This window comes from Jaculus jaculus, chromosome 8 (assembly GCF_020740685.1).
Source record: "Jaculus jaculus isolate mJacJac1 chromosome 8, mJacJac1.mat.Y.cur, whole genome shotgun sequence".
NCBI lineage: Eukaryota > Metazoa > Chordata > Mammalia > Rodentia > Dipodidae > Jaculus > Jaculus jaculus.
In genome coordinates, this window is record NC_059109.1 from 102520560 (window position 1) to 102543735 (window position 23176).

A 23176-nucleotide genomic window follows, 5' to 3' on the forward strand; every position below is an offset into this window, starting at 1 on the left:
TTTGTATCTTTTACTTCTATGATCCCACATTATCCTCATTTCCTTCCTACTTCTTATAAAGGTCTGGCATTCCTTTGCTGGGTTCATTTTCACCATATGGGCACCCACAGTGTTCATATGTGTCTTTTTAAAAAAAGTATTATTTATTTACTTGAGACAGGGAGAGAGAGAAAGAGAGAGAGGGAGTGGGAGGGAGAGAATGGGCATGCCAGGGCCACTAGCCACTGCAAATAACTCCAGATGTATACGTCACCTTGTGCTCTGGCTTACGTGGGTACTGGGAAATCAAACCTGGGTCCTTAGGCTTTGCAGGCAAGTGCCTTAACCACTAAGTCATCTCTCCAGCCCCATGTGTGTCCTTTTTGTTGTTTTACTTTCTTCTTTTTCCTTTCTCCTCCATTAGAATTTCATTAATTCCATTCACTAATGTGGAGACTGTCAGCTCAGTGAGCTCTGGAGCTGGGTCTGTGTGTTGGTTTAAATGTAAAATGCTCCCTCTACATAGGTTCACGTGTGTGAATACTTAATCCCCAGCTGGAACCTTTAAGGAACCTTTAAGGAGTAGAGGAAGTATGTCACTGAGGTTAAGGGTAAGCCATGAGGTGTTATAGCTGTTTTTAGATTTTATTTTATTTTTATTTTAGATGGCTGAATTACAGTTTCCCACAGCTATCCAGCGGTGATATAGTGAGGAAGCACTGGCCTTATCAAGCTGGAAGACAGGCAAGAAGCTCAACTTAAAGATACAGGTATGAGTTGCTCATTGGCAGACGGCATTTCTATCTATGAGAGGACAAAAGCACCAAAGAGCAAGAGAAAAGGCTTAAGGCCTATATCACATGGGCCTCCAGCAGTGCATGCTGGAGACACAAGAAACAATTAGAAAACAAGACTGAGAAGGAGTGACTGGAGATGGCACAGGCAAATCCCCAAGAAGTATTTCTGTGCTTGGCCCATAGTTGGAATACAAATGCTTACTGAATAAATGAAATTTATTAATATTATAAAAGTTAATAAAAGCACACCTCCAGTATAGATCTTTTGACTTCTCTCACTAACAATGTATGAGACGCTCCTCTGTAGGTGGTGCTGGAGGGTCCTGCATAGAATGGCAAATGAAAGACCATCTTTCCCCATGAGGAGCTGATGTGATCAGGAAACTATGCGCTACTTAATTTCCCTCAACAAAGATGCAAAAATCTTGCAGTGATTTTTAGCAAATTAAGTACAATAATATAAAAGAGTTACGTGAGCAAGTATAACTATTTATAGAAATGCTAAGCTGGCTTAATTTCATATACATCAATGGAATTTTCAACATTAACAGAAAAAAAAGAAGCATCATATACGACTATCACATGCATAAAATAAGCACAAGATAAAATTCACCTCAATAGGATAAAAAAAATCTTGCAAATGTTTAAATACAAATTATTTGCCTCAATATTTGGAAAGAAAAATGATGGTATAATAATTAATGGTGAATATTATATGTTTTCTTCCAAAGATCCTGAAAGATTGGGATGTATACTCTTACCTCTTCTAGGAAACATTTTTACAGTCCTAGCCTTTAAAGTAAGAGAAAGAAAAGAGTAGGTAAGCTGGGCATGGTGGGGTATACCTTTAATCTCAGCACTTAGGAGGTTGAGGTAGGAGGATAACCCTGAGTTTGAAATCAGCCTAAGCTACAGAGTGAGTTCCAGCTCAGTCTGAGCTGAGCGAGACCCTGCCTCAAAAAAATAAAAAATGGCAAAAACTTCAAATTATTTTTTATTTCAAAATAATATTGCGTATATGATTCAAAGAAATACATCTCCAATTAACAAGTGAAATTTTTAGTCACAGAATATAGCATATCCCCAAAGTACTTATATTTATATATAACTATGAAGTTTACATTTCAGTTATATTTACAAGCAATACTACATCTTTACTATAGGTTTTTTGTTTTTTTTGTTTTTTCCTTTGAGGTAGGGTCTCACTCTAGCCCAGGCTAACATGGAATTCAGTATGTAGTCTCAGGGTGGCCTCAAACTCATGGCAATCCTCCTACTTCTGCCTTCCAAGTGCTGGATTAAAGGCGTATGCCACCATGCCCGGCTTCTAGAGAGATTTTAAAAAGCAGACAAAGACCAAACAATTCTAAATATGAAAATTAAAAGATATTAAATAGCTAAGACAATAATAAGATGACCTTTAGATTACCTGCCTTTAAGGCATGCTATCAAACTAAAATAAGGCCTGAGAATAGCGGCACTGGGACTGATATACTGATGGAACAGAATATACAATTCACAAATAGAGCCAACTGCCAGGCATGATGGCACATGCCTTTAATCCCAACACTTGGGAGGCAGAGGTACGTGGGTAGCCATGAGTTCTAGGCCACCCCAAGACTACACAGTGAATTCTAGGTCAGCCTGGACTAGAGTGAGACCCTAACTCTAAAAACCAAAAGAAGAAAAAAGGGGCCATACATATACAGCAACTAGTCTATAATAAAGTCAGCTTATCAATTTGATGGGGAAAATTTGTTCCCCTAAAAACCTAGGGAAACTGGATCACCATATGGAAAAGTGGACACACAGAAGCAAATGACTGTAGACTGAACTATTAATGTGAAAACCATAAAGCTTCTAGAAGAAAACAAATGAAAAAACCTTCACAATGCCATACAAATGTTTTATAAAATTCAAAATCTATTTATGAAAAAAAACTCTTAGCAAGAATGAGTAAAAGTTAACTTCCTTAATTTGTTAAAAATACATACTGGGGCTGGAAAGATGGCTTAGCGGTTAAGCGCTTGCCTGTGAAGCCTAAGGACCCCGGTTCGAGACTCGGTTCCCCAGGTCCCACATTAGCCAGATGCACAAGGGGGCGCACGCGTCTGGAGTTCGTTTGCAGAGGCTGGAAGCCCTGGCGCGCCCATTCTCTCTCTCTCCCTCTATCTGTCTTTCTCTCTACGTCTGTCGCTCTCAAATAAAAATAAATAAATAAAAAAAAATACATACTGAATCCCATGGTGATAGTGAAACACTGAGAGTTTGATGTGTGACTGTGAAGAAGAGAAAAGTATCCCCACACAGCACATTTAGCAAAAAATTCACTGGTTATCTTTGTCAATATAACAATACAGCCCCCCCCCCCGCCAAATCCAGAAAAATAAGATTTTGAATTTGAAAGGAAGAAGCAAAACTAAGATTATTTCAGATATAATGACTGGATTCACAGAATTTATGGAAAATGGCCACTAGTAATAAGAGTACATCAAAATAGACTCAGAAAACTTATTGCACTTCCAATTCCAGTAACAAATGGCCAAAGAGGAAAGTATTGTTTATAAACACAATAAAAATATAAAGTCTAGAGACATACATCTTGCAAGAAAAATAGTTCTATATATTTTCTATGATATCTGACAAGACCTCTCCTAGATTCATCATTACAGCCTTCTACTTTCTGAATGACTTATAAATACCCATCTTCCATGACTGTTGACAATCTTGCTTTCTTCACCAGTTGCAAGTTAGGAAATGAATATGGAAACACAGCTCTGAATGAGGGGAGGCTCAAACCTAGAAAGTGCAGCCTGAATTAATTTATTCTTATGAGACTCAGGTTCAGCCCAAGATACCTTCACATATGAGTTCTCTTACTGGCCAGATATGACCCAGGAGGCTTTGAGTGGCCTGATCTTTCTTTCTTCACTTGTGAGGCTCAGGTCCAACCTCAGGGACTTTGCCCTCTCTGTCTTCTCTGCTCAGTATTCAATGTGGGCTGGTATACCTTCTTCACTGTGGTTTAGCTCAATTGTCACCTCCCCAGGAAGCCTTCTTGTCTACATCAATCATCATGTAATACTCTATCTCTTATACTTTTTATTACTCTAAAGTTGATTTTATATGATATTGTTGCTTTTGTTTTCTCTTGAGTAATGTTAGCATGGTATATCCTTCACTATCCCATCATTTAAAGAGTGTTTTTAGCCAGACGTGGTGGTGCATGCCTTTAATGTCAGCACTTGGAGGGCAGAGGTAGGAGAATTGGCCTAAGTAGGCCACCCTGAGACTACATAGTAAATTCCAGGACAACGAGACCCTACCTCAAAAAACCAAAAAAAAAAAAAGTGTTTCTAATGATATATAGTTGGGCTTTATTTTTCTTTTAATCAACCCTGACAGTAGTATCTTTTTTCTTTTCTTTGTCTCTCTTTCTCATTTTTTGGTTCTAAAAAGTTCAACCTGGGCCCTTGCACATACTTATCAATGAAGCTATAGCTCCATCCCCCTTTTCCTTAACTGATGTATTCATATCATTGATATGTAAAAAAATTAATTGATATAGTTAAATATTCATCATATTTTATTTTTATTTTCTTTGTTGTATTAACTTCTCTTCTGCCTCCTAAAAACCCTAAAAACCTGGTTTTAAATGAGCATATCAATAATAATTCATATTTTAAAACTTTTGTTTAGAGACTGTCTTGAGTTTGAAATACTTTCATAACTAACCAAAGGCTAGTTTTCTTTTTTTGAGGCAACCTCATCAGACTGGCATTTTATTTTATTTTATTTTTTAATGAGAGAGAATTGGCACACCAGGGCTTCTAGCCACTGCAATCGAACTCCAGACATGTGTGCCACCTTGTGTGTATATGCAACCTTGTGTTTGTGGAGAGTCAAAAATGGGTCTTAGGCTTCACAGAGAAGTGCCTTAACTGCTAAGCCATCTCTCCAGCCCCATGGCTATTTTTAAATAACATCATGCTACTTCCAGGTAATAGAAGAACCATTCCCAATTCCTTTCTCTCATCCTTATATTATTGTTGCTAGTCATTACCATGCAGCTTATGATGTAAGTTGTAATCACTGAATACTTATTATCTGGAACAAATTGTCATCTGTTAGACCAATTAAACATAAGAAAGTGTGGGGGTGGGGAGGGAGGGAATTACCATGGGATATATTTTATAATCATGGAAAATGTTAATAAAAATTAAAAAAAAAAACATAAGAAAAATGAGCCGGGCATGGTGGTGCACACCTTTAATCCCAGTGCTTGGGAGGCAGAAGTAGGAGGATCACCACTAGTTTGAGGCCACCCTGAGACTATATAGTGAATTCCAGGTCAGCCTGGGCTAGAGTGAGACCCTACCTCAAAAAACCTAAATGAATGAATGAATCAACGAAGAAGAAAAATGTAAGATTTTATTTTACCTTCATTTATTTTTCTCCAAAGCTTTTAAATGTAGATGCATATTTCTTTCTTCTTATAAATGCATTTACCATTTAATGCAAGGCAAACCTATGAAACACAAATTCTTTCTATCTTCGTTAGCTTAGAAAATCTCTCTTTCACAGCTGAAGGATAATTTCACTGGACGCATAACTTTTTCCCCCCATTGCCTTAAGAATGCTACTCTCATCTCTTTTTGCTTACATGGTTACTGACAAGAGATCTTATGTAATTCCTATCTATCTCTGTTCCTCTGTTGCTACCCCTACTCTATGATTCTTTCAAGACTTACTTTATAGTTTTGCATTATGCCAACATATACATATTTTGGTATTCTGTGTTCATAGTTTTTCTTGATCAGTAGTTTGATGTCTGCCATAAGTTTTGAATTCAAGGTTTCTACTGACCTACATTTTAACTCCTAATTCCTTTCTTCAGCCATGTTGTTTACTAATGAGCCGTTCAGTGGCTAAAGGCACTCACCTGCAAAGCCTAATGGCCTGGGTTCAATTCCCCAGTACCCACAAAAAGCCAGATGTACAAAGTGGCACACATGTCTAGAACTCATGTGCAATGGCAGGAAGCCATGGCACACCCATGTTCTCTCCCTTTTTCTTTATCTCTCTCAAATAAAAAATATATTTTTAAAAAGGCATTCTCTATTTCTGTGATATTGTCTTTGATTTGTAATGTTACTTTTAATTCTTTCTCAGAGTTGCCGCCTTTGTTTAAATTAGCTATCTCTTCTTGTATGTTGCCCATTTTTCTTATTAATACCCTTAGCATATTCATCACAGCTCTTTTTAATTTTTGGTCTGATAATTTCAAAATATCTGCCATGTCTGGGTCTAGTTTTCATGCTCTCTTAAAACCGTTTCTCCTTTTCAGCATGCCTGATGTTTCGAGACTAGGCATGACATATCAGGTAAAGGCAAGTGAATATGAAGGTTTTAATAGGAGATTTTATGTTTATCTGGCTAGTAGTCAGTCTTGCTTATTGTTTTCTATGGCATACATGTGCCAGAGCCCAAAATTTTCTTGGCTGTTTTTACTTTCATTTCCTCTATTGTCAGTGGGTTCCCCTATATAATTTTTTTAAAGAAATCTGAGGCATGCAGTCCTTTTAGTTGTATTCATGTTATTACATTGAAGTCTGATTGATGCAGGGCAAGATGTAAACGGGAACATTCTATACTCCTAAGATTAGGTTCCAATCTTTTAATGAGCCCATGCCCTCAGCTGTGACTTTCCAAGTGCTTCTCACTTATTTTCTCTTCCCCATTTCTCTCTCTCTTTGTGTGTGTGTGTGTGTGTGTGTGTGTGTATGTGTGCTATTTTGTTCCTTTACACTTAGGTGTTAACGGAAGGCTAGAAGTACAGTTTGCTATTTCCCTTCATCCAGTTAAATAGTCTGTGAAAAATTTCTTTTGAGGGCAGATTCTGTTTTTAAAAAATGCTTTAGTATATTTAAGATGGCCATTTTTCCTTCTTTCTGTCAAATCATGAGGGGCCTTTTCTTCATTGTTGATTATGAGAACCTGGTAGAACTCCTAAAGGGGAAATACAAAAATGTGAAGGTCTACATCAATACCCTCTCTCTTTACCCTTTACCTTTTAGAGGTGTCCCTATTGAGCCTGTAGCAGTGGTCAATTACAAACTTTCCTTCCCCATACCAGTTCCCTGGTATTGGTTTCTTTTACTGGGCTGCTGTTGTAGAAAGTGAGTCTATTTAGTTTTAAGATAGGCATTTGCCCTATGTCAGCTCTCAGATGGATGCAAGAACTGCTGCTGACTCTCGGTTTTCTCGTTGTGAGGATGGCAGTCACATCTGTCAAGCTTCCTTCATGTTGGATGGACATTAGAAGGTCATATCTGAACTAAGGAAGTCTTTGTCTTGGTGACACATATTCCTTCGGGAATACTTCTGGTTCAACACTTACTTACACATTTACTGCCTCTTTCTTTTATGAAAGCTTAGAATCCAAGTAAGTGGGATTCGCAGTCCTTGACAGTTTTGGGCACAAAGCAGCTTCAATAAGTCCATCTTGCCTGCTTGAATGAATGAAGGATGTCAGCTCCTAAGGATCTGGATGTGGATACTAACCAAATCGGTTGTCTCTTTCATGTGACCATTCATTTTGTTTGTTTGCTTGTTTGTTTTCTGAAGATATCTGAAAGTCCAAGGTGGAGGGGTGATAACATGATCCTGAGGTGCTAAGTGGACTTTTGCTGCCATAGCCTTTAAGTTTGGTGGGATTCAAGCAAGGGTTCCATAGTTAAAAAAAAAAAAAAAAGATTATAGGGCTGGAGAGATGGCTTAGCGGTAAGCGCTTGCCTGTGAAGCCTAAGGACCCTGGTTGGAGGCTCAATTCCCTAGGACCCACATTAGCCAGATGCACAAGGGGGCGCACGCGTCTGGAGTTCCTTTGCAGTGGCTGGAAGCCCTGGTGCATCCATTCTCTCTCTCCCTCTCTCCCTCCCTCCATCAAATAAATAAGAATAAACAAAAAATTTAAAAAATAAGATTATAAAAAATTGGCAATGCCATTTTATATCAGGCCTAAAGCACAGAGGAAGCTGTCCAAACTAAGGCAAACCAAGTGGGGGCCAAGAGTGCTGAGAGACTGCTGCTTGTGATGACTGATACCAGGGGTTTCCCCTCATGATGATAACAAGTGGGTGGAGCAGCAGCATTTTAATTCCAGAGAGGAAAATGCAGGAGCTACTCATGGTCTAAAACTAATCACCACTGCCAGAGCCAGGAACCAACAACAACAAAGAAACAAGAACTCTTTCCGCCTCTGCCTCTCCTCAGTAAGCCCAGTCTTTACACGTTCACTCATGGTTCATTACTGTAATTAGTAAGCACCCTCTTTCCTGTGGCTTCCACTAAAAGCAGAGCAGTGGTCATTGGGGAAGTAGCATAAAAGTGTTCACGAAGACAACAAAATGGGGGAAAAAGTAACAACAAACTAGGAAATTTCAAAGTTTAGCAGAACAATACTCCTCTAGTTCCATGGCAGGGGTTCTGTTTCCTTCTTATGGTGGAGCTAGGTATGCTTCTGACCCGTCTCCTTTGCATGACTGAAGAGCCAACAGGCATGCTCCGGTGTGCAGGACCTTAGGAAGCTGCATGTGGGAGTGTCTGTGATGCATGCCTATTTCTGGGGCCAAAAAGGTCCTTCCTACTGAAGCAGTTCAGAAATAGAGAATGAAAACTGCCTTGCTTCCTGACACAAAGCCTGAGCCACTATTCACCATCTGGTATACTTTTACCAAGGAAGAGAATATAAACCTATAATTGTAAGATGTATGCGTCAAAGACCACTTAAGAACTGGGTAAAAAATGTTAATTTTTAAGGAGATTCATTTGGAAAGGAACTCTGAAAAAATCAAATGGTTGTAAAAGGTAGGTCAGGTGGTAGGGGTTACCTTCAGTAATAGTTATGCTATGTACTTTCTTCTGTCTGTATCAGGGCTTTTTGTAAAATGAATGTTCTTTATTTTTTGGCAACTGCTTGTGAGTAACTCAGTCTTTCAAAAATTGGACAAAAGGGATAATATAAATCCCTTGTATCCAGGGAATTCCTCTAATTAGTAGGGTAATGAATTAGTAAGGAAATTTGATTTTGAAATAACATCTGAAAAATGGCAGAGGTCTTTTCACATAGTTTTCAATGCCATTCCTTTACTAAAATTAATGCTAATACTCATGATAACACACTACCAAAACAGAACTTACCATATCCTACCATTTAATAAGTTATGTTTAATACTCTGGGTATGTGGTGGGTCTGTGGTATTGTCAAAGTTCTTTTCTAAGTAAGTAACTGTATATTATAAGGTTAATTTATTTCTCAGAGAATTCTATAGAATATTTGAAATTACATGACTGTATCTCCAAAAAGTTGTTCAGTTGAGATTAAGATGCATTTAACAAAACTATACATTTGAAATAAAAATAAATTTACAAAATCTTGTTTCAAAGGCATATTCCCTATATAATAAGGTCAATTTAGCAAGCATAAAACATTTAATTTTAAAAACCCATGGGTAAAATACTAGCTTCTTCTTGGCTTTATATTAAGTGTTCTTTTGACTTCTGGTACACTAGAATTTTGTTTGCTAGTACTTCTGGGTTTCTTGTTCTAGACAAAGTCCTGGGCTAGGCATCACCCTGCAGAAGAATAAATACATGCCCAAACATTTGTACATGCCTCCCTGCCTCCTTGTTCCCACCCCTCTCTCACACATAAAGGCATACAGAAGAAATACTAGGGAAGCTATAACACTGTCTCAGAGATCACTGCAATAGCACTCTTGTGAAAGTCAGGGCAATTTAAGTATATCAAAAGCACCCAGGACAGAGAATCCAATGGTAGGTTCTATAATCCCTGAGAAGTGATACTTTAGTCCCCATCTTTAACTTTATAGCTGAGAAGACCAAGGTTTAGAGAAATGCAGTTTAAAATCTGTTTAAGACCTCCCCACCCCTGCAACTGTGACAGCTACAGAATAAGACTGAGTCCCATTTCCCATCTTATACTCTTTCTGTCTTATACTTCTCAGAAATGGCTGCATCATCATTGATTTTTCTCCCATACTCATATCTATCAGGTCTGAGAAAGTAGAGTTTAGGAGACATTAATGTGTTTTTCATTTATAAAAGCAGAAATGAGGAGGATCATTCATTAAAACTTCTTATCTCAGTTAAGGATATTCATAGCTTCTTCAGAACATTCTCCCTTTGGTTCAATGGTTACCAGTCTTTCACCAATGTGACTGGAGATAAACATGCCCCGGACACTAAAAGTTTTCTTCACAAACCCATCAAGGCAAACACTACTAACAATTACTTTCTGGTCACTGATGAAAGACAGGGAGAGCAACACAGTCACTCATAGTAATATGGATAGAGGCTTTATAAACCATCTTCCTGAAGCATAGTTCACAATTGTGGTCACTCACATTCTGCCCTAGGTACAAGACTTTGCTGGACTACTGATGTGATTAAAAAAATAATGAAGCTGGGTGTGATGGTCTACGCCTTTAATCCCAGTACTCGGGAGGCAGAGGTAGGAGGATCACCATGAGTTTGAGGCCACCCTGAGACTACATAGTAAATTCCAGGTCAGCCTGGGCCAGAGTGAGACCCTACCTTGAAAAACCAAAAAAAAAAACAAAAAAACAAAACAAAAAAAACCAAAACAAAACAACAACAAAAAACCCCCCACCAAAACCACATAAATTTGATGATGATAATGTATTTCTTTTCCATAATCAAAAGAATATTGTGTCGATATTTATGGAGATAGTGGTGGGCTTATTTTGAGAGCAACTTAAATTTGAAAGCAAAGCACACTGACTTTTTTGTTTACAATTTAATGAAAAGAATAACTTCAATACAACGCTGAAGAAGTGAGCAGGCCTCTCAGCCACGAGGGTTTTGTGCAGTCACACAAGCAAACCCATACTTCTTCAACATACTATTTCACAAATGTTCTGTATTATTAAGAGGCGGAATCTGCCAGCCACATAATTTGTATATTTAAGGGAAGTGTATGGAATGAAAAAGCGAAATATGTTAAATTTCAAAGGACTTGGAAGCAATGCTGCCTGTGAGCTTGTGTTACAAATAGCCCTACATTATTACATAGGCTATTAATGAGACCAAGTGAATGAGAGTACAATTTGAATATGCATGACTTTATCCAATGAGCAGGACTTTTGTGTACTGATGAGGTGTTTTTTTTCTCCTATAAAAAGGAATAAAATTATTCTTAAAGAAGTATGGCTGCCCAAAAATCAGTAAAATAAATGTCCTTAGACCACACAGTCACACCACATTCAGATGGAATATACAGGTGTTAACATAATGCCTCTGACTTCACATACAATTTCTGAAACATACAAATTCTGCATTAGTAATAGGAATATTCCTCAACTTCAAGCAGCTGTATCAATACAATTTCTAAGCAAAAATGATGATTTTGGTAGAGATCTCCACAAGTAAGCAAGGTTAAATAAACCTTTTGAGTACAAAGCCTTTACTTCCATAGTAAGGATCACTAGTTAAAAGACTGGGGAATGGGTAAATTATTGCACCAAATGGCTGAGAATTAATCTCTGCTGACTAGCTGTAATCTAACGAGGCGTCTGTGTCCCAGGGAGCCCGCAGCATGTCCCTGGCGGTATGTGCAGTGTGTCGAGTCTGCGTGGCACCCTTTGTCCTCGCTCACAGGCGGCCTTTCCCCTCATTGTCCATAATATCCTCATGCATCTGGGACGCGTGGAATGCATTCATACTAACAGACTTACCATTGTTTTCTCTCAGAAGCTTTGTTGAGCAAAGACTGCATCACGGTTACTGATAATTATATTGCTTAATTAATCAAGACAAAAAAAATTTGCAAATCATTGCCTGGTTGCCAAGCAGGGAGATAAAAAATGACAACAATACAAGCTGAAGCAATATAACAAAAGTAACAGCTATCTGATCAGAAATTCTTCTATAATGAAGCTATTAATGCTAAATCGGTTAATGTTAACATTGCTCCAGGTGTCTCTACTTAGATGCAGACAAAAAGGCTAACATTATGGATAGAAAAGGCCAAATGTTGCCATGGATTCTGTAACCTGATAGAGAGGACAGCCTTTTCATTTGATTAGGGAATGCAATTTAAATACCAGGGACTGAAGCCAAACAAACAGACTTTCCCTCCTAAAGCCTCCTGCATTCACCCTGGGGTCAGTCGTTGGTGAACAAAAGGTCAGCCACACTTGCCCTGGAAATGTCTGGATTAATTTTATTACATTGTAATGGTTTGTACTTTAAATGTAGGGATAACACTAAATTTCCAGTTGTCCATTATTCTTTTTTCTCCCTCTAGGCCTTTGGAATTAAAATATTAAGAAAGCAATTTTTTCAATTTATCTTGTCAGGTGACCAAATTTATTAAACACATTTTGTAGAAAAAAAATCTTAAATGTATATTATTGATCATTTTTATGCAATTTATGCTACTTTTAAAAAGATCACTTTTGCCAGGCATGGGCACATGACTTTAATCCCAGCACTTGGGGAGGCAAAGGTAGGAGGAGTGCTGTGAGTTCAAGGCCACCCTAAGACTTCAGAGTGAATTCCAAGTCAGCCTAGACTAGAGTGAGACTCTACCTTGGAAAAAAAAAAAAAAAAAGAAAGAAAAGACAAAAAGATCACTTTTGACAATGTAAGGTGAAATGAAATGTTCTTTCATATTCTCCTTTTGTATCAAAAAATAGAAACAGTAGTTTTAGGACATTAAGTGACATTTTAAAGAGCCATCCTGAAAATGATCAGATAAAGCTAGTTCATCCACATTTAAAGACATACATTTTCTAGTTTTAAAATCTAAATTTGTTGGTCTTAAAAATCTTAAAGTTATAAGTTTAATTCTTGTAATTAAGCAGTACTCTTTATGGACAAATATAAATGTCAGCGCTCAGCTATTTTCTTAAAGTGAAAAACTGAAAACTACACAGGCTAAGGTCTGGCTCAGAAATATACTGACATTTTCACCCCACAGACAGGATAGAGGCTCTCCTCTTTGCGTCACCCAGAGTTTGGCTTGTCTAGATTAAGAAATTCATTCACATGTACCTCATTAGAGAATTACGTGTTAAACTTGTAATTCATTATTGACTTTATTTCTGATAGTAACTACACCAAAAAATGCTAAAAGCAATGACAATGATAACAACCACTACAACAATACTTATGACACATGAGCAGTGCTACATTTGGGGCCAGGCAATGTTTGAAGTACTGCATTTACTAGCATATTTAATGCTAACAACTTAACAGTTCAGGTCATAAATCCTAATTTGAACAACAAATTACGTAACTTATTAGTTTAAGACTTAAAAATAGCTTTTAAAATGGAAATGGTCAGTTCCTTCAGGAGAATGATTTGGAAGGAAAATGAGTATATTTAATATTATGCTCAAAAAGACTATTTTTCTTATGGAGTGACTTATGCTTAATACTCCTCTTAATGCAATCAAAATAAAAATGTCACTATATTAAGCACATATATCTAGTGTGTATATGTATATATATATGTGTATGTATATATATATATATATGTACACACACACACATATATGTGTGTGTGTGTATGTATATATATATATATATATATATATATATATATATATATATACACTAAAGGCATGACAGAGATCGAAATTACAGCCAATTTAGTCCACAGCACATAGCCCATTGGATTGTTCCAGCCATCACCATGATCAATACCAATTGACATGGCTGATTTGATTCTGTGGCAAGGTGCTTTGACTGTTAATACCTGTCACATGGGCTGTGCTTCAGGGCCCAGTGTCTTTGTGAACATGCCCCAGATCCTTCAGGACTGACCTCCATTAGCACTAGTCAGGAGCTCAGTGAGCAATGCCCATCCATCAGACAAGACTGGATCCACAGTTGCTTCTAACATGCTAGGTGTGATAATGGGGTTCCCTCAACTCATATTATTAACCAATGTGCCTGAAATTGAAATTATAATGCTTCAACATGTTGAAAAATTAAAATAGCTTTTAAAACACATTTCAGCAGGGCTACAGAAATGGCTTAGTGATTATGGCGCTTGCCTATGAAGCCTGAGGACCCAGGTTGGATTCCCCTGTATCCACATAAGCCAGATAGCCAGATGCTCAAGGTGGCACATGTGTCTGGAGTTCCTTTGCACTGGCTGGACTGGAGATGCTAGCATGCCCATTCTCTCTCTCTCTCTCTCTCTCTTCTTCTTCTTCACCTTTCTCTGTACCTCCTTTGCTCTCTCTCTCAAGGAAATAAATAAATTAGTTAAAAATTTTCTGTGATGTTTCAGCAGAGAAATAATAAAATATGGAAGTTTATGTGTTATGATGAAAGATGTTTTATAAAAAAAACCCCTCATACTAAGTTCACACCACTCAGATATATGTAAGACATTCGTCAGTTGGAAAACAGTCCCCTTCAACAAAATCATATTACTGTTTTTCAAGTACAGTGAGTAAAATAGAAAATGCTGTGGGAACCAGGCAACAATGTGGAAGAAACATACCTCAGGTTTCTTTGTTATCGTGATAAAGAACATGTGATTCTTCATTGGGTAAATAATGATGGAAACGTCTCCAAAGGCAGTTGGGATAATACCTCTGCGGTAATCCCTAGAGTGCTCAGACCAGACAATGTGGACCTCATCATTCCCCAAGTGACGGAGCTGCAACAGCAAATTGGCTGTATATTAATCAAGGTGATAACATCAGTATATAAGAAGTCATGGCTTAACAAACTGAATTATAAAACTCTGAGGCAAAAATTATTTTAGTAGTAAAACAGGCTATAACACTGTTGCATTGTATGGAGATTTACAAAAACACAATTTCATAAAAAATAGTTTATCTTTTACAAAACCTATTTAGTGAGCACTAAGATCACATATAATCAGATGGAGGACACATTCTAGCTGGACAAAAGAGACCTCTCTCAGGTCTTTACATGGAATTTTACCTCTACCTCAGTCATATGCATTGTATTGTTAAGGGAAAGTGGGGAGAGGGAGGGAATTATCATGGGATATTGTTTACAGTTATGGAAGTTGTCAATAAAAAATGAAAATTAAATAAAAAAGAATGTTGAGCTGGAGGGATGGCTTAGCAGTTAAGGCATTTGCTTGCAAAGCCAGAGGACCTAGGTTCGATTTCCCAGGACCCACGTTAGCCAGATGCATAAGGGTCGCACACATCTGGAGTTCGTTTTCAGTGGCTGGAGGCCCTGGTGCACACATTCTCTCTCTCTTTCTCCCCCTCTTCCTCTGTCAAATAAACAAAGAACTTTTTTCCCCTTTTTGTCCCTGTCCCCAACCTCCCCCGACCAAGAATGTTTTTTAACAACTAATGGCATCAGTCTGTTAGCCCTCATTACATTATTACCTTGGAGTTCTTAATTCAATGGTTAAGGAATGAAACTGTAAGAGAACATTAGTCATTATAACACAATTGTGAAACAAATGGTTAGCAAATAAAACTTTTTTTTTCTTTTTATTTATTTATTTATTTATTTGAGAGCGACAGACACAGAGAGAAAGACAGATAGAGGGACAGAGAGAGAATGGGCGCGCCAGGGCTTCCAGCCTCTGCAAATGAACTCCAGACGCGTGCGCCCCTTGTGCATCTGGGTAACGTGGGACCTGGGGAACCAAGCCTCGAACCGGGGTCCTTAGGCTTCATAGGCAAGTGCTTAACCACTAAGCCATCTCTCCAGCCCTCAGATAAAACTTTTGAGAAAAACAATGTATAACATTGCATCTTGAAGGAAACTAATAAATAAGTTACTTAAATTTGATGGGAACACTAATACTTAGCACATTTAAGGAGCCCCAAAATGTTTATACCTAGTGTCTATTTAGTCTTCCCATTGACTATGTGAAGTAACTACATCATCTTTATCTTATGTTAAAAGGAGGCAATCTGGTATTCAGGAAGGCTCTGCCTGCCCAAGTGTACATCAATAACACAAAAAGGATGGATCAGGAATCTGAACCAAGGCCTTCATTCCATGACTATTTAGGAATACATTGAAAACTATTTTATTGTTACAAATCAAGTAGTTTACATAGCTCACTTGTTGTACTATTTTATACATGAAGAATCTATAAAGTTCAAAAAGCCACACTCCTCATCTCTTTGAGAAGGCCTTAGCAGAAAGAGCCCCAGGGACCTTTCAGAGTTTTTCCAGGATGACCTTCTGTCAGGTGCAAGAACATTCTAGATCAGTCTACTGTGTGATGACCCCATAGTCCCACAGTGAGAAAGCTGCATACAAAGATCACCAGAGAAATCCTGAAAACATGACTAGAGAGAACAGAGCGTCATATGGAAACACTGACTCAGAGCGAAGTTCAGAAGCTGTGGAGGCTGACTGAGACAGGCCCTTTGATGCTTCCTGGGAATGAGAGGCTTCTGTCTCACACACAGCAGCAAGAGCATGTTATCTATCACCATGAACAAGGACTGCTTCCCTCCTTGATTATGAAACAGATGAGCTGGAAAAGTAACCAAAATTAAAAGCACTTTAATAAACTAGAGATTGTCAAGGCTAATGTCTGTTTTGCCTTAAATATATAAAAAAGGGCATTATGGAACATTATGTATTTAAAACATGTTAGTAAAAATGCTATTTTCTTTGTACATATGTGACCACAAAGGGAAAACTCAAGGTGATCCCAACATAGCCTCTTCCATTCATAAGATGACAAAAGAAGTTTGCTGTAATGCCTGTTTCTTCTTCCTCTCCATACTTCTGGGCATGACTGTAAAAGCCAATTATTTAAAAAGAGACCTGCACCTGTACTTTGTACCTATACTGTGGGTGTGTGAACCAACTGTGTCTGAATAGAGACTCTGAGACAAGGGCAAGTGCAGGGACTGAGCAAGTCACAATGATCCAAAACAATTTAATGGAGTTAACACTCTGTAAATGTGAAAATCAGCCAGTGCATCTTTTTCTCTTCCCCTCACTTCTCCATTACCCCTCCACAAATATAAATGCTCAAAGGGTAACAGGCAAAAGCTGTAGTCAATCCATTATAACAAACAGTAAAGAATGAAAAAAAAAAAAAAAAAAGATACTGCTTTTTTAGAGTAGTATTAGACAATTCTCTCTATTTCCGTCTTTCTTTCAGCACTACTAAGGATTGAATCCCGGGCCTTATTCAAGCAGAGAATCTATCCTTCTGTCCCTCAGCTATACCTCAGCCCAATTCCTATCTCAGGTACAATTGATTTCCTCTCTCTCCCTCTCCTGCTTCTTTTTAACAGAACTTTCAAGGACCTAAGAACACACTCCTACAACTCAGTCCTTTTGTCAACTTATGAATGGAAAAGAGGCTGTTTTAGGGTCACTTTGGGTTTTCCTTTGTGGTCAGATAGTCTACAAAGAAAGTAGCACTACCAACAATACAAGATGGACAGGCTCCCAAAGTAAATAAATATATTTACAACTTTGGGACAAATTTGGTCCAGTAGGAGGTACTTGTGAGAACGAGAGCTGAAGCTCAGACCTAAAGTCCTCATCCCATTAAAAAAAAAAAAAAAAAAGTTAGCTTTGGGTTGATTTTAGGCCACTTGTTATAATACTGTCACAAATATCTAAATGGTATGTACCTACCAAACACCTTTCAACCTTGCTGCCACCTGAAGCCAGCACCTAACACCTGTGGTTGCTCCTTTGTGTCACAAGAATAGGCTGCAGCAGCAGCTCTGAGGTGATACAGTAGAAGCTGAAATTTTGCAGTTAGTCTCCCCCTTTTTAAATTGGGTTATTCAGTGATATAACTCAAGTAAATCTCTCCTAATTTTATTTGTAACTGTATTCTGAGAAAACTAAAGCACAGGAGAGAGCACTGTCACACTAATAGACCCTTCTTCCCAGTGTGGCGACTCTATGGTTAGGAAGGAACGATTTTTATGTGGTAATATTCGTTACCTCTGAACTACTTCCAAATGCCATGAACCTCAGAGTTCTGGACATGTTACAGTTTAATTAGCCAAATCACAGAAGTAAGGCCATGGGACCAACTGACTGGTACATCTGGAGCAAAAAGCAAAAAATTACACCTCTTGTACCTATGACAAGAACCCAAGTAGATAAAACAAACAAAACTGAACTGAACAAATTGCCCACATATGAGAACATAAGAGAATTTTCTGGAAACCTAAAATGATGCTCAATTTTAAAGGATATTTCAATATAGAAATATCACTTTGTGAGTATTAGAGAACTTTGATTAGAGGCCCACCAGCATGTTTATTCAGGACCCACAAGTCAAGTTGATCTGAGGCATGTGTCTCTAGGAGATGAGGGCCAATCTCATACTGCATTCACGTTAGTTCCTGACTCCACAAACACAAAGCTTCAGAAGGCCTGGATGCTCATCATGCTCAGAATAAATGGGCTCTTGAGCCTCAAGAAATCAACCCCATGTCCTGCCATTCCTTGTCTTGATAGAGTTCTAAAGCCCCTCTGCCTGCCCATTTTGCCTGCTGCTGCCAGGCTGCACACCACTGGTGACACTGGTCACGGTCCACACCTAATGGGCTGACCTCCTTTCCCAACTAATTGCATTACATTGCCAGCTGGCTCCAGAAGGAGTCGTCTGTTTGATTGAAGAATTCCTGCTCCTCAGTGGGCCCGGCTGCTACTTTTACTAAGTAACAGTCAGGCCTGACATCCCCATTGTTCAACTGACAGTGTGCCTATCCTAAAATCTAAGTTTTATTTGTAAATTAACCAAGAAACTTCCTGCCAGAACAGCGCTGCCTGGAGACTGATAATGTGGGCCTTTCATCCCTTTTCACTCATACTGTATCACTGCCAATTTGTTTTTTATGCGGCTGGCCAGCCTGAGGCTATAAAAGCCTTGTAAGACATAAGTGCAATTATAGTCCTGGAGTCAAATGAATTGGACAAATCCAATAGCACAGCTCTGTCCCCACTCTGCAAACCCCTACAGCAGTTAGATTAGCTGTGAAAAATCTAATCTAGCTGGAGCTAACAAATTTCTGCAGTGAAGGATCAAGAGTTCAGTATGGGGTTGCAACCAGATTGCAGAATTGAAAAAGTGCCCCCATGACAGGGGCAGAAGAGAGCATGAATCACTTTAGAATTTTGCAGCTCATTTTTAAGCTGTTAGGGACAATTTAGTTAGATAAGACAAGGAACTGTGGGCTGCTGTTACTGTGACTGATTTTTAGTCTAGCTGTGAGACATCCTGATAAAAAGAGTTTATCACTAATGATGTAAATCTCAGAGCTGCAAAAGGTATCAGCTGCATTTTGATTATTACAGTGGGGAATCTTCCATCCAGACCAAGCCTCAGAACATTATTTTTGGTATAGCATTTTGTCAAGAAAACTATGTTTTCTTAAAAACAAAAATTTTTATCTAAGAGACATTTAAAAATACTTTCTATGCACACCTGCCCTTTTAACAAAATAATTTTTAGTCATAAGAAAAATCATAGAATATGGGGACACATTTGCAAATTTACAAGATATCCCAAATTTTTTAAATGTGTGAGCCAAGCCTGGGGACTTGGTAAGCTGTACTAGATTTGCCAGTAGACTCCCACCTGGCAGGGCCCTCCTCTCCAACAGCAGTGTAGCCACCAGAACTCAAGATGCAGGCAGCTCCTCTATACCCATGGGGACCAGCATGAGGCTCACACACCTCAGAAGCCAGTATAGCATGCAAGATACGTAGGTAAAAGGCTACTGAGTTCCTGCATGCAAACTGTGCTTAGTACATGAGATATATGCTCACTATGACAGCTGTTGGTTATTGGGCTGTGATTTGAGTTCTGAGGAGGTTTCACATGCACTGTGGCTCAGCATGTACATAGTCCAGACATGTGTGGCCACAGTGGTAAAAAGTCAAAACCATACACAAAGAAATGAAGGAGATACAGAGAAGTCCTTGAACTAATATCAATCATCTGGCTAATGGGGCAAGAGGAAATGAATCAATTAGACCAGTTGGATAATGACAACGGCTGATGATGGTCAAGCAGATCTTACCAGGCACCATGCTAAGCATTTTTGCAGGAATTATCCCATTTATTTGACTCAACAACACTGTGACATAGGGTCCATTTTTAATCTTATTTACTAGATGAGAAACCGAGGCACAAGCTGGCAAAATAATTGGGCACACACTTAAGCCAAGTCGGCCCATAACCACACTGCCAACGAGCAGCTTCAGCAAGCACTTGAGGTGCTTGAGTACGTATTATATATAGGAGGAGAGCAGGTGCGAGGTTATGACTAACTGTAGGCTCCATCACATGCTAGCCCACAGGGTGAACACAAATTACAGTTGTTCTGGGATTCTCCACTCACCTGGAAACTTATAAGAATGGCTTCATTACCAGACTAAGTTTCTATTCCATTAAGGTGCTGTTCATCTGAACACAGGGTTCAATGATATGAACATCCTATACACTGTGAAGTATAAGGCCATGTTTCCTTGGGGGAGTTTTCCTGGGAGAATGAAATAACCCTTTAAATTCCAGGTAATGCTACCCTCAAGGCTCAAGGTACACTGGAACAAAGGATTGGCAGCTAAATTGGGTCAGCGGGGTAGCAGCGCATCCTCCCATACTTTGGTAGATGTTAACCATTCACCCCAGCCTTGGAAAGGGTACTTTCCCAGAACCTCACCAGTATTTCCATTAGAATGGTTGTTGTATATTGTGGACTTGGCTAATCTGTGAGGTAAAAATGTTATTTTCTGTCAGATAGTTAATGTGAGAGGAGACGTAGTAACATATAAGACTCTTTCTTTTTCTAATCCTTAATTTCAGAACTGAACTGGGTACTTTTTAAAAAGTATTTATTTGGTGGAGGGAGAGAGAGAAAGAGAGAATGGGCATGCCAGGGCTTCCTGCCATTGCAAACGAATTCCAGAAGTATGTGCCACTTTATATATCTGGCTTTATGTGGGTACTGGGAAACTAAACTTGGATCATCAGGCTTTGCAAGCAAAGGACCTCAACTACTGAGCCATCTCTTCAGGCCCTAAAATGGGTGTTTTAGATTCACCATAGCTGCATCCTGAGGAAGAACAAGTTGAATCCAGAGGAAAGAAGCATCAGTATGTGTCCGTCAGGACCTGGTCACTCCTGACCCAGAGGGCCTCAGCTGGGCCTCTACCTTTTTGGTAAGTGAATCATCCGAATCTGATGGCATCCGAGTGGAAACATGGAAAATCACTTCCACTGTCGAGGTAGCATAGTAAGGGGCTGTCTGACCCGTGCTGCCATTTCGCTGAAGTCCACCCATGAACCCACAGTGGGTTGAGAGATCCACCTAATGGTCACATGGGGGAACAAGAGACAAAGTAAAAGATGAACTATTCTTATTTATTAAGCAGGAATGTGGATGCTTTAAAAATTAGTTATTTTCACTTTAACATCTTCCTTTCTGATTAAAAGCAAATAGAATGCCAAGTTAGATAAGATTACAATCTTAGCCAGGTGTGGTGGCGCATGCCTTTAATCCTAGCGCTTGGGAGGTAGAGGTAGGAGGATTGCCATGAGTTTGAGGCCACCTTGAGATGACACAGTGAATTCCAGGTCAGCTTGAGCTACAGCGAGACCCTACCTCAAAAAAACAAAAAAAAAAATCCGGGCGTGGTGGTACACACCTTTAATACCAGCACTTGGAAGGCAGAGGTAGGAGGATTACTGAGTTCGAGGCCACCCTGAGACTACATAGTGAATTCCAGGTCAGCCTGGGCTAGAGTGAAACCCTACCTTGAAAAACCACAAAAAAAAAAAAAAATCAAAATCTTAAATAAAGTATGTTAAAAAAATTACTCTGTAATCCTGCTAAATTAAGAAGCCCACCGTCAAAATTTTATGGGTTAGGGATACAGTTCAGTGCAAAGTATTAACCTACCATGTAACGACACAGTAAGGACCTGGTTGTGATCCCTAGCATGCACACATGCAAACATACATATGCCAAAACACCAAAAGAAAAAAAAATCTCCCAGCCCACCCCCAAACTTAGGTGTGTATTTCTTAACTTAATTTCTTCATCTCTATGTGGGCATATATGCATGTATATATCTGTACATGTTTGTATAGTAGTCTCTCCCTTACCTGTGAAGAATATGCTTCAAGAACTTTGGTGGTTACATGAAACCACAAAAAGTACCATACCCTATATATACTACTATGTTTTTCCTCTACATACAGACCTATAAAGTTGAATTTATTAATTAGGCAAGTAAGAGATTAACAACATAAAAATACATTATAAATATGTGAAATATGTGTGTGTGTGAACATAATCTCTCTCTTATCATGCCTTTACCTCTTCACTTAATAATGACATTTTGTGGCTTTACTCTAGTATATCCACACTGCCAGCATCACTGCTCTCATTCTCTGGGGTCATTATGTATGTATATATACACAAACACAGTTTCTCCCTGGATGGATCTGTGGGGTTTCCTCCCTTTTCAAACCAGAAAGAACACTCAAAGGAGTGTTTCTGTAAGATGATGGGTCAAGAGGAACAGATGTTAAACAATTTAGCAGCCATCACTAAAGTGCCTTTCAAAATGATTGCTGTAGTCTGTGCTACTATCAAAAGTCTATGAGTCACAGTTCATCGTTATAGCATGAGTCAGGTGTGGTGGCACACACTTTAATCCCAGCAACTTTAAATATTATTATCTATAAACACATATTGAATGAAATGAGTTACCTCCCATCCAAGACCAGCAACAAAGTCTTCATAAGCTTGGCTTCCTCTTTCATTAGACAGGATTGAACACTTGTCTTCTTGACCTTCAGCAATGTAAAACACTGCGATCTTGTGTGTTTCACGGCTATATAAAGTTTTGAAGTTAAAGGAGTTAGGATTCATAGATACGTCAAGTTTTGTTTTATGGTTATCACCAGTATGAATTCTACTATTAAACGCTCATCTTTATTGGATAGTTCTAGGAGTACAGTACATTGCTCTAAGGTGGCTTGATAAATGACTTTGTTCATTCTTTATAACTCTTCTAATGAGGAGTGTGGTCTTCATCACCAGTTTTGCAGAAGTGATAGAAAGGAGGCACAGAAAAGTTAAACAAACAGGAGAACACACCCCCAAACATTATAGTATGTTAGAGCACACCATTTGGTAAGTTATTTATCTTTCTGGTAAATAGCATTTCTCTCTAAAACATTTAGAAGATACCTAGTTGCATTCTACATACATATCTACTTGCATCCTACATACAATACTTTGAGACCAAGAATATTAAGTAGTTTCTTGGTTAGAACTATTTGATATGACAAGATTGTATGAGAAAAGGAAACAACTTCCAAGCAGAACACTATC

At 38.6% G+C, this 23176-nt stretch overlaps 1 protein-coding gene across 4 annotated transcripts in view; it reads right to left on the minus strand.

Moving 5' to 3' along the window:
* Ralgapa2 (Ral GTPase activating protein catalytic subunit alpha 2) overlaps positions 1–23176 on the minus strand; it is a 366249-nt gene that overhangs the window by 100468 nt on the left and 242605 nt on the right. For all 4 annotated transcript variants that reach the window (XM_045156189.1, XM_045156188.1, XR_006638510.1 and 1 more), the window contains 3 exons: positions 22550–22673; positions 20987–21142; positions 14338–14496 (listed from right to left, as the gene is read on the minus strand). In XM_045156189.1, coding sequence (XP_045012124.1) covers positions 14338–14496; positions 20987–21142; positions 22550–22673 — 439 coding nt within the window. The remainder of the gene's footprint in view (positions 1–14337; positions 14497–20986; positions 21143–22549; positions 22674–23176) is intronic.